This window comes from Malania oleifera, chromosome 5 (genome assembly GCF_029873635.1).
Source record: "Malania oleifera isolate guangnan ecotype guangnan chromosome 5, ASM2987363v1, whole genome shotgun sequence".
Taxonomy (NCBI): domain Eukaryota; kingdom Viridiplantae; phylum Streptophyta; class Magnoliopsida; order Santalales; family Ximeniaceae; genus Malania; species Malania oleifera.
The window spans coordinates 33,095,417-33,114,400 of NC_080421.1; the positions used below are offsets into that span (position 1 = coordinate 33,095,417).

The window sequence follows — 18,984 nt, forward strand, 5'->3', positions numbered from 1 at the left end:
GATGAGGGTCAACTTCCAAAGTTAACTTCTTCACAGCTTCTTTAAACTACACTTATACAACTACCATGATCAATAACAAAAGTACGAAGATGCTTTTGACAAATCACCTGAGTTTGAAAGATGTTGGTCCACCTCCCATGTTTTTTCTTTTTTCAACTTTGTGGGAAGAGAGCATACGTTGATGCATTAAACAGATTTTCACATTACCATCATCATCATCATCATCATCTTCTTCTGGAACAGTAATGACTTGGTTAGGATATTGTGCAGCTTGATGCCCAAAACCTTGGCATTTAATGCACATTTGATTGGTGGCTGGCCCTTACTTGTTCTGGAATGCTTAGGAGTCTTCTAAGGGGTATTAGTTTGAACTCCTTTCCCCAATTGCTTAACTGTCTGCGTTCGTACAACTCCACTAGTACTTGTCTCAAATTGAAGGGTTGTTATAAGTTTAGGAGGATTGTGTTGCGTAACCTCATTGATCTGAGTGGCAGCCTGTACTACATCCCCATTTGTAATGAGATTTCATGCAGTAAGTTGGAGGCGATTGCTGGTTTCAACCTTTTCCTATACAGAGCTATCATCATCACATCCTCTTTCCATTCTATGTTGGCACAAGTAGCCAAATGATAGAACCTACAAGTGTACCCTGTCAGTGTGTTTTCTTCTTGAACCCATTGACACATCGAGAAGTCATCCAAATGAGGAATTGAGAATCAGTATGTTATTATTTTACAATAAGTTTCATCTCTTCATCCTTTGTGTTCCATCATTTCTAGGCATGAGCTAGGCTGGAACAACACAACTTTGTGTTCATAAAATCTTCAACAAATTTTTGTATTTCAGCTTTACGTTCTGGAGTAGGCAGGCTAATTCGGTGAAGCCTGACCAGGCTCGAGCTCAATAGCATGCTGAATACTCCTTGCTTGAAATGTATCATCCTTGTTTTATTTTTACCACAAGGTGATGTCTATCGATTCTATCCCACTATCTAATGCAAATGATACCCCATTTGGGATATGTGAGACTCCCTATTTCTTATATGAACTGTATCACCATATTCCTTTACAATTTGTAATATACACAAAATTTGGATCTTGGAGTTGCTGCTGGAGAACCTTCATGGCAGAATCTGATGCTTAGCCAAATGCTGTTTGTCCTTTTCATTTTAAAATGTTTTCATCCAGCCCTGTCTCTTCTAACACAGTGAAGGGTGATTTATTTATTTATTTTTGGTGTCGATTGTTTAATTTCTATGTTTATATTTGCATTGATTTTTATCATAGGGGTATATGATTGGTACGTGGCTTAAAGCTAGTTCACTTTCTGACTTGCTGATATTTACTTTTTCTTGTGGGATTATTTTCTCAGCCAATGGATGCGGATGTTATTCGGGAACTGGAGCAAATGGAGGAAGAGAAAGACTTGGATGTAGAAGATATTTTGAATTTAAGGTTGACTGCTGAGCAAGAACTGCAGGTAACAGTGTTATGGAGGGATTATGTGGACAACTTCCTTACCTATTTTCTCAGGGAGTTTAGTGTACAAATATTTAAGTATATCTGTATATTCTTGTTTCTTATTATTCACTTATTTCAATAGTTTCTAGGAATTACCACACCCAAAAGAAAGGTGGCGAAGATACTTTGATAAGTTGTTTAATGAAAATCAAAATGAAAGATCTAACTTGGAAGTGACAAATGAGGAGAAGAATAAAAATAAGAGTTTTATTCGCAAAATTATAATTCTTGAAGTTAAGATGGCATTAAGAAAGATAGAAAGTGGGAAATCTATAGGACTAGATAAAATATCAATTGAAGTTTGGAAATGTTTAGGGGATAAAAGACTTATTTGGTTAACCAATCTATTCAACATTATTATAAAAACCAAGAAAATGCCAAAAGAATGGAGGAAAAGCATGTTAGTACCTTTGTATAAAAATAGAGGCGATATTCAAAACTATAATAACTATAGTGGAATTAAGATTATGAGTCATATGATGAAATTATGGGAAAGGTTAATTGAACATAGAATAAGACTAGAAACGAAGATTTCAGAAAATCAATTTGGTTTTATGCTTAGGAGATCAACAACGCAAGCTATTTATCTTTTAAGAAGCTTTGGAAAAGTTTAGGGAAATAAAGAGGGATTTGCATATGGTTTTTATTGACCTAAAGAAAACATATGATAGAGTACCTGGGGAAGTCCTTTGGTGGGTCTTAGAAAAGAAGGGGGTTTGCAGTAGATATACTGAGGTCATTAAAGATATGTATTATAGCGTAGTGACTAGCGTTAGGATTGTAGGAGGGGAATCTAGAGTTTTCCAATCACAATAGGTGTACATCAAGGTTCTAGTTTAAGTCCTTATCTTTTTGCTTTAGTGATTGGCAAACTTACTAGGAATATCCAAAATGAGATCCCTTGGCGTGTGTTGTTTGCATATGATATTGTGTTGATTGATGATAGTAGGAGCGGAATGGAATCTAAGTCAGAACTTTTGGAGAGCCACATTAGAGTCTAAATGATTTAGGATAAGTAGAAATAAGGTAGAATGATGAAATGTAATTTTAGTATTGTAAGGAGTAGCAATGGAGAGAAGATTAAACTTGATAATCAAGAGATTAATAACACTAATAGATTTAGATATCGTGGACCTATTATGCAAGCTAAAGGGGATATTGAAAAAGATGTAGTACATAGAATAAAATAGGTTCGGTAAAATGGAGGAGTGTGTCAGGTATGTTGTGTGATCGTAGAATACCCTTAAAATTAGAAGTAAAGTTTTATAAGACGGTTATAAGGCTAACTATGCTTTATGGTTCAGAATGTTGGGCGACTAAGAGACAACATGTGCAAAAAGTTAAAGTTTTGGAAATGCGAATGTTGAGGTGGATGAGTGATTTAACATTAAAAGAAGTAAGAAGCAAACATATATGCAGTAATTTAGGTGTAGCACTAGTTGAAAATAAAATAAGGGAGGGGCAGCTTAGATGGTTTGGGCATTTGAAATGTAGGCCTGGTAGAGCACCTGTGAGGAGGAGTGAGTTAGTTAATATTTTTGGCATGAAAAGTGGTAGAGGTAGACATGAAATTACTTGTAATGAGGTAGTGAGGAAGGATTTAATAGCTCTTAATCTAATAGAGGAAAATGCTCTCGATAGGGTGAATTGGTGGAAAACGATCCATGTTGCTGACCCCACCTAGTGAGACTTTAAGGCCTGTTGTTGTTGTTTTTGTATCCTTGCCACCTTCCTATACAAAAACTTGGTTCCATTTGAGCCAAAACTTTTTAGCCTCTAAATAGCTTTGTTATTTTGTATTAATTTTCTTGAGTTCAATGTGCATGCAGGAGCTTGTATCAAACTCTTCAACAACAAACATGGGGATGAATGATAGTCCTATTGCTGTAGTGAGTTCTGGAAATGATGAGCTTTCAACAGTCCAATCCCGTGGATGGCTGGCTTGGCTATCCCGTGGTGTGCTTGGTGTTGGAGGAACAGATGATTCTAGTCAATTTTCCAGTGTTGTGTCTGATGATGTTGCAAAGGTACTTGTGCTTTGACTAGCTGAGAGAAGAAAATGCAGTTTTCAGCAGCTAATTGCTGTCTTTCTTGCAGGAAAATTATGAGGAAACAAAGTTCCATGCTGGAAATCTCTCCAGTGGGGATGTTGCTGCAAGTGACAAGAATTTTCTATGCAGGATTCGAGTCAGCATTCATCAAATATCTGCAACATTGTGGAGCAAGTATGTCTGATACTCTGATAATCTTCTGTTTTCTGTTTTTTTTCTCGGATCTAGTGGTTGATTGAATGGGTAGGAGATCGGAGAGCTGTATTTCTTTAGGGGTTGATCGCATATTCTCATTTATTTGGGTTGTTTTTCTTCTCATTTTTATATTTGCTGTAGGTGCAGGTGGGAAGTCTAGAGTGGATGATGAGAGTTTTGTTTTTGGCTTAACATGGGCAATTGTAAGATGGATTTTCTTATTTGGTAGGATGTGAGTAGGAGGCCTAAATCGGAAGGGGATTTGGACCTTGGGAGTTTGGTGTCCAAACACGTTGTGGGAAAATTGTTGTGGAGCTTTTTTTTTTTGGTGACAAGTTTTCTTTAGAATGAGGTTATTAACAGGAAAGTCTTCGTCACAATGGGTAGGTTGCTAGAGGAATTGTTTTTGCTACTCATGCCAATCTTTGGAATTTCCTCCTTCAGATATCTTACTACTTTTTTCCCCTACTCATTATATGGAGGGTGATGATAATGCTATTCATTTTTTGGAGAATCCTTGGGTTGGGGAAACTTCTGTGTTCGTTTTGACTCTCCATCTTTATAGACTTTCCTGTATGTATAATGCTCTAATTGCTTCTTTCTATTCTTTGGAGGTTGGTAGGAATCTCAATGAGAGAGAAGTTGATGAGCTTGTCCATTCAAAGGAAGTTTTGGGCCCTTTTACTCTTCGTCTGAAGTGTCATACTTGTATTCGGATGTGGATAGCTCTAGTGCATTCACTTCTAGATCTTTTCTAATTCTTTTATTTACATTTCCGAGTCCTCCTCTTTCTCTGGGAAAGAAAAGAATGTGGAAGGTTGATGTTCCCTCCTAGGTCAACTTATTTATCTGGATTTTGGTTATTGATTGAACCAATATTAATTACTTGCTGTATGTGAGGAGGCCTAATAAAGCAATTTTTTTGATGTGCTAAGCTTCTAATGAGATGTTACCACTTATTCCGTCATTGTTAGATGGCTTAAATATTTTAATTTATTGTCTTACTTCTCGTCTTCTCTCATTCATCCTATCGTACATTATCCCTATCAGGCTTGCGTAGAGGAGGGGGATGAGAAGATTATAATGAGGATGATAATGATAAAGAATTGTTTATGTTTTGTAATTTTCATAGGAGATGCAATTAATGACTTGATATGGGAAAAAAATATTTATTTTGATAATATTAGGAATTTAATATTAGTTTTCTACATTGTTCAACTATAACTTTTTTCCCCCTTTTGATTTTTGATCTTGTTCAAGTTGTTAGAATTTATTTTTAATGATAAATTTATTGTAATATTGAAATTTGAAAATTTAGGTTATACAATATAGCTTGTTGGTCTAAATTTATTGGATTTATATATATATATATATATATATATATATATATATTCTTTTTTCTATTAGTCTATGGAACTTTTAAAATTTATTTTATGTTTTATGAGTGTAATAGATTAGTACTCTATGTCATACTAAAAGCTAATGTATTTGATTTCATTAATTAGTAAATTTATTTATTATTTTTTGATAGCAAGAGAAATTTATCAGGAAATACTAGAGAGACTAGATGCTAGGAGAGGATAAGGGATCCTGAAAGCAAGAAGAAGAAAGAGCGGAAACAAAAAGAAAAAAAAAATACAAAATCTTATAAGCTCTAATTAAGAAAACCCCTCCTTAAGCCCGTCCTTTCATAATTCATAGAGCCATGCAGATTTGCTGATTCACCTTGTTTCTTCGCTTCAGTTTTAGCACCATCCCTTCAAATTTCATTCCTTCCAGGTTGAGCGAGACGCAATCCCATCTTATCCAACAATTATTGAGCTCTTTGACATCCTTTAGACTGACCTCCCTCACTTGGGGGTGGGGGAGTGGTGGTAAAATTCTGTCCCTATGATCACTGCTCACTGCCAAGTCTTTACCCAAATTCCCTTTCTCAAAATAGATGCATCTTCCAATCCTTAAAGTGGAGAGGGGGCACATGAGAAACTTCCCCAAGTTCTTCAGAAGTGTCAAAGACTTGACCAATATGTTTATGGTACTCATTCAACTATAACTCACTGTCAGAGACAAAAACACTGTCATACTCACTGTCATTTTCTGAAATATTTCACCATTTTTTCCCCTTCTCAATTTGAATTCCTCCACTATTCTTCTCTAAGCCTCACTTAGAACAATTCTGAGACCTCTCGACATAAAAGTTCTCATTTTAAAGAGTTTGCTCACCGGCTTGTTAGACTCTGGCCAATGCTTGTACACCTTCATATCCTCAACTTTATAACTTTGGTTGTCATCCTCGGTATCCCAAATCTACGCAGCACCTCTGAAGGTGAACCATTTGCCAGTTTGATCCTTGTCCTGACATCCAACAGGCAGAATCTCCTGCTCAACCTGATTCATTTCAAAATTTACATTGACCTTATAAAGCTCTTTTGACATCCCATCAGGCAAAGATTTATCACACCCAGACAAAATTCACAATTCCTGTCAGCACCCTTAGCTTGTTTCCCCACTGTGCAGCCTGAGACCCTTGGCTGATGTTACATTGTTACCTCCTCTTTTGTTTGTACAAACCACTTTTCCACCATTAGAGCCATCCATGAGAACTGCACTGCACCTTCTGCTCCCTACACTGTCTTTGACCAGAACTCAAGTGAACTAATCTTCACTGTGCTCTCGTCCCTGAGAGAAACCTGAGCTGCCTCTGTCACCATTGCAGCTCCTACCGAACCCTAGCCATGTTGGCTGTAGGAAACGTAGCCTGTGGACAAAAATTATTAGCTTTTGGTGATGAATGTCCAATTTTCTTCGCCTGCATCTCACCACCACAATGTGCAGAGATATGATTTTTCTTTGTCATCATAACTTGGCCTCACGACTGAATATCTTGCTGGACTCCTTTTCCTGCACACTGCCAGCATCAGGAAGGAAAACCCTAGCCATTGCACAAAATTCAATAAAAAATTGTTGCCACTCATCTCCTTTTGACCCACTAGGAACTAATGCTCAAAATATCTTTCCTTTCCAACCAAACCCTAACTTCAAAAACCGTGCTCACTTTGTTGTTCAAATCTCCATCCAGTATCTCACACTGCCAATATGAATGCTTTAATATCCCTTACCGAACCTTCCAAAAATTGACGACAACCCATTAGACCTTGCAACATCTTCAGACAGCCTCACACACGTATGACGAGATTTACTGTGTTCGAGAATAAAATTTTAACGAAACTTGAAGATCTTCCCTTTGATCGGGATTGAACATTTGTGTCTCTCCTTTCATCTCCTACTGCAGTTGTGACGAGTTTATGCAAAAGGGAGAAGAAGAAAGGGGGAGGTTTTGCCAGTGAGAGTGGAAAAAATATAAATTTTCTATTAGAAGCTTATTAAAGTAATGTAAAAACATGTTAAAAAGATGAATTTTAAAAGTATTTTAAGAAGGCTTAAGTATTTACAACATGTAATAGTAGAAATGCACTGAAATAGATAAGGTTGTGTATGCTTTGAAGATGCATTGAGTGTCATTATTCCCACTACTCCTGCTTTCTACTACACCCAATACCGCTGCACTATGCTGTGTGCTACTGCAATTTAGAACCATGCTCTATTCCTTTTTCAATCTTTCCTATTTCTTATAGCTGTCCTTCATGACTAGGTCAACCTTGGATTTTTTGGACAAAGGTCTTTGGTTGTGGGTCAACCTTAAATCTGTTGGGGCCAATTCCCACATTCGGTTTATGCTCTTAAGATTGATGCAAATGATCATCTAGGCCTGTAACATGCATTGACATTGGATCTTTATGTTAGATTACCACTTCAACTAAAAACTTAAGCTATTAGGTTGTTGGCCAACTGTGTATATTAAGCTTTAACAGTCCCTTGCATGTGCTGCCGGATTGCACAATATGCACATGGAGAGCTAAACGAACAATAAACAACACCCATATTGTGAACATGATAATTTTTTAAGAAACTTGCATTAAATGCGGTCAACAAGATTAGAACATAGGACCTACTGGCAGCCCTGACTTTGGCACTAGGTTAGATTACCACTTAACCTAAAAGCTTAAGCTATTAGGTTGTGGGCCAACGATGTATATTCTAGAATGAGAAAGCTTCTTGTGGAAATAATTCTCATTAATCGTAACATAGGTACATGTCTGTATAAATAGATGTACAACAGAAGAATAGAAGGAAAGAACCAAGAAGGAAAGAACCAAAGATGCTAACTTCTAAGGAAACTAAATATTCTAGGATATTCACACATTTACAGCCGAGATTCTCTTAGAAAAATAGGAAAGTTGACTAAACAGATTTGAAACTTTCCAACATTCCCCCTCAAGTTGGCTTGAAGATATCTTCCATGACCAGCTTGCTAATCAAGTTTTCAAACTGTTTCTTCGGCTGTCCCATTGTCAGTGTGTCTGCTACTTGCTTAGTTCTCGAGATATATGGCAGACAGATTACTCCCTCATCTATTTTCTCCTTGATAAAATGCTTGTCTACCTCCACATGTTTAGTTCTATCATGAAGAATTGGATTGTGAGTGATAGCTAATGCAACTTTATTGTCACAATACAGTTTCATTGGTAGTGAATTAGTAATTTTAATTCTTCCAACAACCTTTTGATCCATGGTGCTTCACAAATTCCATGAGCAACAGCCCTAAATTCTGCCTTTGTAGTACTCCTTGCCATCACATTTTGTTTTTTGCTGCGCCATGTTACTAGGTTTCCTCCAACAGAGGTGCAATAGCCCGAAGTTGATCTTCTATCAGTGATACTTCCAGCCCAATCTGCATCAGTGTATACTTCAACTTGTAAATTCCCATGTCCTCCAAATAAAAATCCTTTACCTGGAGCCCCTTTTAGGTACCTTAGAATCCTGTACACAACATCAAATTGCTCGGGTTCTGGTGAGTGCATAAATTGAATTACCACTTTTGTTGCAAAGGCTATGTCAGGACGTGTATGAGAGAGATAAAGGAGTTTCCTTGCCAATCTTTGGTATTGCTCTCTGTTGATCACTTCTTCAGCCTTAGCTGGTTGGAGTTTTATGTTCGGTTCTATAGGTGTTTTTGCTGCTTTGCACCCTAGCAAACCTATTTCTCCAAGTAAATCACGCACATAACTTGCGTTGGGAAACAAAAATTCCTTTCTTTGACCTTGCCAATTCCATACCAAGAAAATACTTCAAGTTGCCTAAGTCTTTGATCTCAAATTCTTGGGCAAGAACCTCTCTAGCTCATTGATATCATCACCTATCAAAATTATATCACATAGACAATAAGGATAGCCATTTTACCTTCACTCGTGTTACTATAGAACATAGTATGTTCGGCTTGACCTTGGCTGTAGCCATGACTCTTTACTACCTTCCCAAAGCGTTCAAACCAAGCTCTAGGAGATTGTTTGAGTCCATATAATGATTTCCTCAATCTGCACACCTTGCCTTTGCCACCTTTCCCTTCAAATCTTGGCGGTAGATCCATAAAGACTTCCTCCTCTAAGTTTCCATTTAAGAAGGCATTCTTCACATCTAGTTGATATAAGGGCCAGTTAGAGTGAGCTGCTAGAGAGAGCAACACACGGATTGAGTTCATCTTGGCTACAGGAGCAGATGTTTCCTAGTAGTCAATTCAATATGTTTGAGTGAACCCCTTTGCCACAAGTCTTGTTTTGTACCTTTCTATTCTCCCATCAGCCTTGAATTTTACTGTAAATACCCATTCACAAGCAACAGTCTTCTTCCCCTTGGGCAGGTCACCAATTTCCCAAATGCCCTTAGCAATTAGTGCATCCATCTCTTCTTGAACAGCCAATCTCCATTCTGGGTGATCTAATGCTTCCTGAATGGTTCTTGGAATAAACAGATGAGAAACATTTGAAGTAAAGGCCTTATGAGAATTGGAGAGTCTATGATAGGATAGATGGTTGGAAATAGGATGTGTGGTATTGGTTCTAACTTCGTTCCTAAGGGCAATGGGCAGGTCAAGATTAGAAGACCTATCAAAACAAGGATTTGGAGAAGAAAAAGTACCTAGAGTATGTGAAGGAGGACCAACTTGTGTAGGTGATGATGATTTGCCTTGCTCTGGATTTGAAGAAAGAGCTCTATTATTCTGATGATTTCTTCTTCTGGTATAAACTCGAAGCTCAGATGAGGGAATATTTGATAGTACTTCTCCCCCTGTTTGTGAATCAAGTATGCCTTGTATAGGTAGACTAGGATTTCCATTATTTTCGCAAGTTAAAGTATCGGTTTCCTGGCCCTTTAAAGAGTGGATGTTAATGTCAAGGAAAACATTTGGAAGAGGCTTAGAGGTTTGCTAGAACTCATCTTCAGTTTCATTTTTCTACCCTTGAAGATAGTTATGGCCAAAAAAGGGCTGGTTTTCAATAAAAACAATATCCATACTGATATGAATTTTTCTGGTTAGAGGGTTAGAACATTTGTACCTTTTTTATTTGGAGCATATCCAAGGAAAACACTTTTTTCTGCTCTAGGATCAAGCTTGGATCGAAGATTGGTAGGAATATGAACAAAAGCAGTGCATCCAAACACTTTTAGTGGCAGGTCTGTTGTTATCCGACATGTAGGAAACAATTTTTTTAGGCAATCTAAGTGAGTGATGTATTTTAGCACTCGAGTAGGCATTCTATTAATGAGATAACATGTAGGTAAAATAAAACCCCATAGATATTTAGGAACTTGCATTGAAAACATTAGGGCCCGTGCAACCTCTAACAAATGGTGATTTTTTCTCTCAACAATGCCATTTTGTTGTGGGGTGTCATGACTAGTAGACTGATGTTGAATACCCTTTGTTGAAAGAAACATTCCTAAACATTTGTTAAAATATTCAGTACTCTTATCAGTTCTAAGGATGCTGATTTTCTTTTGGAACTATATTATAAAAATTGTGAAAAATTTTTTCGACCTCAGATTTGTCACTCAATAAGTACACCCAACACAAACGTGTATGATCATCAATAAACGTAATGAACCATTTTTGCCAGAAGTAGTAGTGATTTTGAGGGACCCCAAACATCACTATGAATTTCATAAAAAGGTTTGGAAGAATGATAAGCTTTTGATTGATAGGTGCTTCGGTGACTTTCGGATATGTGGCAAACATCACAATGAAGAGAATTACAATCCAGTTTCTTAAATAAGCTAGAAAACAAATGTCTTAAATAGAGAAAACTAGGATGTCTATTTGTTCACGTACAAGAACAGAACTAGTGCTACTACTCAAACCCTAAGCTTGTTTATTGTTGAATAAAGTCTCATCGAAGTGGTAGAGTCCATCGATCATCCTAGCATTGCCAATCATCCTCCCTGAGAGTTGGTCTTGAAATTCACAATGGGAATCAAAGAAAATAACACAACAATTAGAATCCCGTAAGAGTTTACTAACGGACAGCAGGTTACAAGCAAGTTTAGGGACGTGAAGGAGAGATTTGAGTTCTGTTTTTTCAGAGATTTGGATAGAACTTGTTCCAGCAATGGATGAAAGGCTTCCATCTGCAATTTTAATCTTTTTATTACCATAACACGGGGGATAAGATTGAAACAATTGCGAGGTATTGGTGTGTGATCAGATGCACCAGAATCAATAGTCCATGGTGCAAGATTTAAGCAACAAGTGTAGGCACTAGCGTTATCACCTATTTGGGCCAATGAACCAGTAGGAAGACCAGAGGCAGAAGTAGATTTCAGCAGTTGAAGAAGATGATTCACCTGCTCAGCACTTAGGAAATTAGCTTCATTGGCTTTAGGGACTGCATGATTGTTGCCAGTGTCCAGATTTGTTGCTCTTCCAGTTTGCTGGCTTTCCATGGAGTTTCCAAAAATTTTCTCGAGTGTGGCATGGCTTATCGCAATAGTCACACCATACTCGAGGTTTATCTTCCAACCTCCTTTGATTAGAGTAAGGCCATTGTAGAATTATTGGCAATGGCCAAATCTGTGTTACCAGCAGCATGAGGAGCAAGATTATTGGCAGCAAGTAGAGCATAATTTTCTAGTCTCATCCTCTTTTTTCTTCATCATCACACTCCTTCGACAATCTCCTCGTTGTACTTCAGAAAATGCTTCCCTGAGTGGGGGTAGAGGTTGTCTCCCTAGGATTCTTCCCCTTACTTCATCAAACTCATCATTAAGTCCAGCCTAGAATTTAAAAATTCTTGCATTCTCCACCATCTTCTTATTGTGATTGCAATCAGAAGGATTTTTCCATTCATAATCATTGAATGAATCTAGATCCTTCCATAGGCACTTAAGAACATTGAAATACCTTGTTACACTGCCGTCTCCTTGATAAGTATTGCTGATCTTCTGCTGCAGTTCATAAATCTGAAAGTAATTCCCAAGGTCAAAGTACATCTGACTCACTTTGTCCCAGAGTTCCTTTGCAGTAGAATAGCAGATGTAATTAGCACTAATCTCTTCATCCATAGCATTGACGAGCCATGCCATCACCATGGAATTTTCAGCATCCCATATAGCATAAGATGGGTTTGTCTTCTCGGGCTCCTTAGCTTCACCAGTCAAGTACCCTATCTTCCCTCTTCGACGAATGTACATCCTGGTAGATTGTGACCACCGCAAGAAATTGGCCTTATTCAATCGTATATTGATAATTTGGACAGAGTAAGGTTCAAAATGGGTAGGTCGGGTTTCAGGTTTGGTTTCGGGTTTAGCTTTGTTTGAAGTTTCAGCCATGGCTACAACAAAAAAAGAGATTAGGGTAGAGTTGAACAAGGAAGAAAACCCAATAGAGATTGGAGCCGCCAAGTGAAACTAAGCTTTACACAAGGCCAAGAGCCGGACCTAGCTCTGATACCATCTAGAATGAGAAAGCTTCTTGTGGAAATAATTCTCATTAATCGTAACATAGGTACATTTTTGTATAAATAGATTTACAACAGAAGAATAGAAGGAAGGAACCAAAAAGGAAAAAACCAAAGATGCTAACTTCTAAGGAAACAAAATTTCTAGGATATTCACACATTTACAGCCGAGATTCTCTTAGAAAAATAGGAAAGTTGACTAAACAGATTTGAAACTTTCCAACATGTATCAAGCCTTACACTTCACAAAACTGTTATTGAATGGAGTGCACTACACTTGTAGTAGCATGGTGACTCTTAGGAATGGGGTGGAGGGTGGGATAGTGGTTTCAATACCTCTTGGTATGTTAACTTGTCACTTAGGAAAATAGAAAAAAATATTGTTTGGAAGTGGAAGCAGATGAAGTTCATTAGAGATCCATCTTGAAATGTTATAATGAACTTCAGTTATGCTGTTCAGGAGCTTTCTCTTCTAGTGGTTCATATTTTTGTGTGTTTGTGTGTGCATTTACGTATCCAAAAACAAAATCAGAAAGTGATATATAAGAGGAGACTGGTAAAAAGGAGAAAGGGAGGAACATTTGAAAAAGGTGGGAAAAGGAAGAGGAAACTTACAGATTTTAAGATTTGCCCTCTGAAATTAAGGGTTATGGAATGTTTGTATGCATGTTCTCTTGATTGTTTAGCAAATGACATGGTCTTATATGGAGTTTTTTATGATGTTGTATTTGTCTTATTCTATGTCTAACTGTTTATTGTATGTTTCCTAATAAATGCTATCTCATTTGCTGCTTTTGCTCTCTCTCTCTCTCTCTCTGTTTGTGTGTGTGTAGGTGGTGTAATTCTGTTGTTTATATTATGAACAATTTAAATTAATGATTTGTTTCCATTTTTAGGATGAGCTGTCAAGATATCAGCAAGTTAACTTTTAGTGGGGCAGTTGTGAAGTGTGAACTTTTTAAAAAATCTGCAGCCATTATTGTCATGTGTATGTCAGCAGACATGGTTAATCCATATGGAAAGGGAGCTATTCGGCTTATGAGAAGGGTAAGTACCTACATACGTTACTGAGTGTTCAATTTAATCCCCTTTTTTTTATTCTTTTGTTTTGCGCAAATGTGTACAATCCATGTGTAATATAGTTAGCATGGGATGTCTTGATTCATTTTGATGAAGCTAAATATTCATGCCCTGAAGTGTGGTTATCGTTTCGTTTCATATGCATATTTTATTCTTGGGAAGTGCTGTTTTGAAATTGTTCTTTTCTTGATTTTATATATTCTAAGGATGGTTTCTTGTGGTCCCTTTTGTACTTACTCTTCTCTTTAATAAAATCTCTTCTTTTCTATCAAATAATGGATCCAGTCTATTGTTATTGGCAGTGGATGGTGATTTAATGAAAGGCTTGGAAGTGGCTAGAGAGAGGGTCATGGTTTCACACCTTTAGTTTGCCAATGATACTATCTTTTTTTCTACAGGATCATAAACTATCCTTTAAGAATATTTTGGGTCTCCTTCATATTTTTGAGAAAGTTTCCGAGCTTAAGATTAATATGGGTAAGAGCAGTATTGCAGCTATCAATATGGCTGTTGAGGATGTTAAGGAGCTTTCTGTAGAGGTGGGGTGTAGTGTTCTGGATTGGCCGCTGTCCTATCTTGATGGTAAAGTTACTCTTGCTTGTCTTTCTAGTATTCCTTTATATTTTCTCTTGATTTTCAATATTTTGGTGGGGGTTGTTAATAAGATTGAGAAGATTATGAGGGATTTTTTGTGGTCGGGGTTAGGGGGTAGTAGGGATCATTTGGTTAGTTGGGGAGTGGTGGGTAGGTCTAAATAGAAGGGTGGTTATGGGTATTGGAATTTGGTGTCTAAAAACACAGCCTTCTTGATGGTTTACCCTTGCTTGTCTTTCTAGTATTCCTTTATATTTTCTCTTGATTTTTAATATTTCGGTGGGGGTTGTTAATAAGATTGAGAAGATTATGAGGAATTTTTTGTGGTCAGGGTTAGGGGGTAGTAGGGATCATTTGGTTAGTTGAGGAGTGGTGAGTAGGTCTAAATAGCAGGGTGGTTATGGGTATTGGAATTTGGTGTCTAAAAACACAGCCTTCTTGATGGTTTACCCTTGCTTGTCTTTCTAGTATTCAATTATATTTTCTCTTGATTTTTAATATTTCAGTGGGGGTTGTTAATAAGATTGAGGAGATTATGAGGGATTTTTTGTGGTCGGGGTTAGGGGGTAGTAGGGATCATCTAGGTAGTTGGGGAGTGGTGGGTAGGTCTAAATAGCAGGGTGGTTTTAGGTATTGGAATTTGGTGTCTAAAAACACAGCCTTTTTGGCTAAATAGCTTTGGCGGTTTCTGCTAGAGAATTCCTCTTTGTGGTATTTGGTTGTTAAGTTGGTGCCGATTAGATGAGAATGAGTGGAATACTAATTTGAGTTTTAGATGTTCTTCAGAGACTTTGCGAAAAGCTATCTCTCAGAGTTATTCCCTCTTCATTCCCTTAGAAATGTGTGTGTGTCTGTGTTTTTTTTTTTTTTTTTGTGGTAGTTTTCTGGGGATTGTGGAAGGAGAATAACGCATGCATTTTTCTGGGGAAGAAGTCAGCTCAGGTGCTGGTTTGGGAAAAGATACATTATTTGGCTTCTCATTGGCGTGCGAGACAAGGGATTTTTAAGGGGGTGAGCTTTTTAGAATTCATGGTTTTAAATAATGGCCGTTATGTAATGGAAAATGAGGGGGCCGAAACCAATACGGACCGATATTGCGGGGAGGAAAAAATTCACGGCCGTAACGGCCTTTGCGCCACCGTAACGGATGTTAAGCAACGTTACATTGGCCAACAGTCTGGAAGTCCTATTATCGGACGCTCTGCTTGTCTTCTTTGAATCTGCCCACGATTCCCTGTTTTCCCCCTCTCCCAACCACTCATCCTTGGCAGATCTACCATTCAAAAGACTGAAATCAAAAAATCGCACCTTTGATTTGTTGTTGGAACTTGGAAGCTGAAGAATAAGAAGGATTGTTCGTTGCAGTCGGTCTTCACCTCCTCCATTTCTCCAATTTCGATCTTTGAAGCCTCAGATCTTCCTCCCTCAAGCAGTCGCAGCCTTGCAGCAGCTCCACGAGTCGCCGATAGCCCTGCAGCAGCTCCCTCTGCCAGTTGTCACCACTCGCCGGCTCCATCTCCATCTTCGAGACTCGAGAGTTTGAGAGTTGAGACTTGAGAGAGAGACTCGATACTTCGGGGGATCTGGTCTAGCGCACGCAAGGGAGCTAGATTGAAGATTTGGAGACCAGCGCCCACAGCTGCAGTCCTTTAATTTTGACTTTCCAGTGTTCATCGCTTTGAGACTCCTCTAGGCTTAGCAGTTTAATGCTCGCAGTAGTGCAATACCCACCTTGTTTCGTCGGTTATCCTTCTTACCTAATCCCTATCTCTCACTCTCTCTCACTCTTTAATCTTTACTTTTCATGTTTCTTCCCCCCCCCCCCCACCCTCTTGTTTACTTAAATAGTTAAATCTTAAATTAGTATATAATTTATATATTATATTATGTTAATATATTATTTATTATATCAGTTTTAGATTTATTTATATATTATATTCTGCTTTAATTATTTATATATCATATTATTTATATATTATATGAGGTTACCTAAAATCCTAAATTTCTAATTGCTAAGATTTGAGAAATAAATTTAATGGTCTTAAAATAAATATATTGTACATAAATAATTAATATATTTTTATTTTATTTTATGACTCTTATTTTACTAATTAATAAAATATCTAATATTTTAAAATTTTAATTATTTAAATATTTTAAATAAACATTACTTGTTTTTTTAATCAAAGATTATATTTTATTTTTATGTAATAAAAGGACAACCTGGTGCACAAAGCTCCTGCGTATGCGGGGTCTAGGGAAGGGGTGGACCACAATGGGTCTATAGTACGCATGCTTACCTTGCATTTTTGCAAGAGGCTGTTCTCACGCCTTGAACCCGTGACCTCCAGGTCACATGGCGACAACCTTATCGTTGCGCCTAAGCTCCCCGTCATTTTATGTTTATGTAATAAATATTTAAAATTAGACGAACTATTTAGTATTTACTAAGTATATTATACCTTTCATTTTTTTATAAGGACTGTAACTTTGTATTTTCTATGTGTTTTGTGTTGAGATCATCAAATCAAGTTTATCAAGATGCCACATGAAAAAGGAAATGAGAACTTGCCTAGTGAGGACATTGGATGACATTTTGATACTCCGGTGGACGGTAAAAGACATATTATTATGTGTAAGTTGTGTGGGAAGATAATTAAAAGAGACATTACACGCTTGAAACAACACTTGGCACATAAAAAGGGTCAAGTGGCTGGATGCTTAAATGTGACCACACAAGTAAGAGAACAAATGATGAAACATCAACAACAATATGTTGAGAAGAAAAAAGATGAACAAAAAAGGCAAAAGGCAAAAAGCAGAAGCCGAAATTAAAGGAGATTTTGAGTATTTGAGCGATGAAAAAGACTTGGAAGAAGAAAGAATGAGATTTGCTCAACTAGAAAGCATACGATCACATACACACTGGGAAGAGAGAGAGAGATTTCGAGCAAGAACAACTGGACGGGGTAATATTTATGAAGAGGGAGGTGGCTTTGGCAGTGGTGGTGCCAGTGGTTTCAGTAGAGTTAAATCTTATAGTGTTCGAGAAGCTGGAGGTAGTGGATGACAATGGATCAATCTTGATGCCCCTGAAGCTACATTAAGGGCAATGAATCCTATTTTAGAAATAAACAAGAGTGTAAAACAACCAAAAGTCAACACTAAGTTACTGAAACGTTTAAGAAGTAAATTAAGAAAAGCAGTTGAAAAATTCCTAATTTATAATTGGATTTTAGGAAATGTAGCTGACTCTCTATTTATGTAGCATATGCTTGATGTTGTTGTAGAGGTTGGAAAGGGGGTGAAGGGTCCATCACCCTATAAGGTATCTGAAATTTATTTTGAGTAAGAGTATCAAGAAATGAAAGATTATATATCTTCTTTTGCTGGCATTTGGAAGGAGAGGTGTAACCATTATGTGTGATGGTTGATCAAGACCAACTAGAAAACACATAATAAACTTTTTAGTTTACTACAATAGAGGCACCGTGTTTCATAAGTCAGTTGATGCCTCTGATGTGCCAAGCCAAACAACTGAATATTATTTCAGGTAATTTTCTAATTTTGATTGTATATGCAAATAGTATTATGGACTTGTATGTTTTTAATTAAGTAGCAGTAATTATTAAATCTATAATTTCATTTTAGATTAATGGACGAGGTGGTTGAAGAAATTGGAAAGGAGAATGTTGTCTATGTAGTGACTGATAATAAAGTTGCAATGAAGGCAAGAGGGAAATTATTAGTGTTGAAGAGGCTCAATTTCTTTTGGATAGCATATGTAGCTCATTGCATAGACCTTATTCTTGAAGTTATTGGTAAGAAAAGTAACGTGAAGAAGGTCTTAGATGATGTAAGAACAATAACCTCCGTTATTTACAACCATACATGGACAGTGAATTTCATGAAGAAATTCACAAATAATAGAGAGTTACTTCACCTTGCCATCACTTGATTTGCCACCAACTTTTTTGCCTTGGAGACTATTGTTAGGCATAAACAAGTATTGAGGGAAATGTTCACATCTGATGCTTGGAAAAACTCAAGGTTTGGGATGGCAAAATCAGGCCCAACATGGGATGCGAAGAAGATTATCTTAGGTAAAGAGTTTTGGCAAAAGGCCTCTGATATAATTAAAGTACGGGAACCCTTATTGAAAGTTATTGAATTGGTTGATGTTGATGAAAACCAACCATGGGTGTCATATACGAGGCAGTTGATAGGGAGTTACTTCGCAAATAATAGAGAGTTACTTCGCCTTGCCATCACTTGATTTGCAGCCAACTTTTTTGCCTTGGAGACTATTGTTAGGCATAAAAAAGCATTGATGGAAATGCTCACATCTGATGCTTGGAAAAACTCAAGGTTTGGGATGGCAAAATCAAGCCCAACATGTGATGCGAAGAAGATTATCTTAGGTAAAGAGTTTTGGAAAAAGACCTTCGATATAATTAAAGTACGGGAACCCTTATTTAAAGTTCTTGAATTGTTGATGGTGATGAAAAACCAACCATGGGTGTCATATACGAGGCAATTGATTGGGGGAAATTGGCCATTCAAAAGATTGCCAGTTCTACAAAGACTATTGGTAAATTATTGACAATTGGTGGAGTTTTCAATTGCACCAAGATTTGCATGCTGCTAGTAAGTGTAAATCAAATGCAATTTCTTATTATTTCAACTTTTAAA

The 18,984-nt window shown here is 37.2% G+C and overlaps 1 protein-coding gene across 3 annotated transcripts in view; it reads left to right on the top strand.

The window, feature by feature from the left end:
* LOC131156193 (uncharacterized) overlaps nucleotides 1–18,984 on the top strand; it is a 187,160-nt gene that overhangs the window by 62,761 nt on the left and 105,415 nt on the right. For all 3 annotated transcript variants that reach the window (XM_058109692.1, XM_058109694.1, XM_058109693.1), the window contains 4 exons: nucleotides 1,372–1,479; nucleotides 3,350–3,547; nucleotides 3,618–3,745; nucleotides 13,515–13,665. In XM_058109692.1, the coding sequence (XP_057965675.1) occupies nucleotides 1,372–1,479; nucleotides 3,350–3,547; nucleotides 3,618–3,745; nucleotides 13,515–13,665 (585 nt within the window). The remainder of the gene's footprint in view (nucleotides 1–1,371; nucleotides 1,480–3,349; nucleotides 3,548–3,617; nucleotides 3,746–13,514; nucleotides 13,666–18,984) is intronic.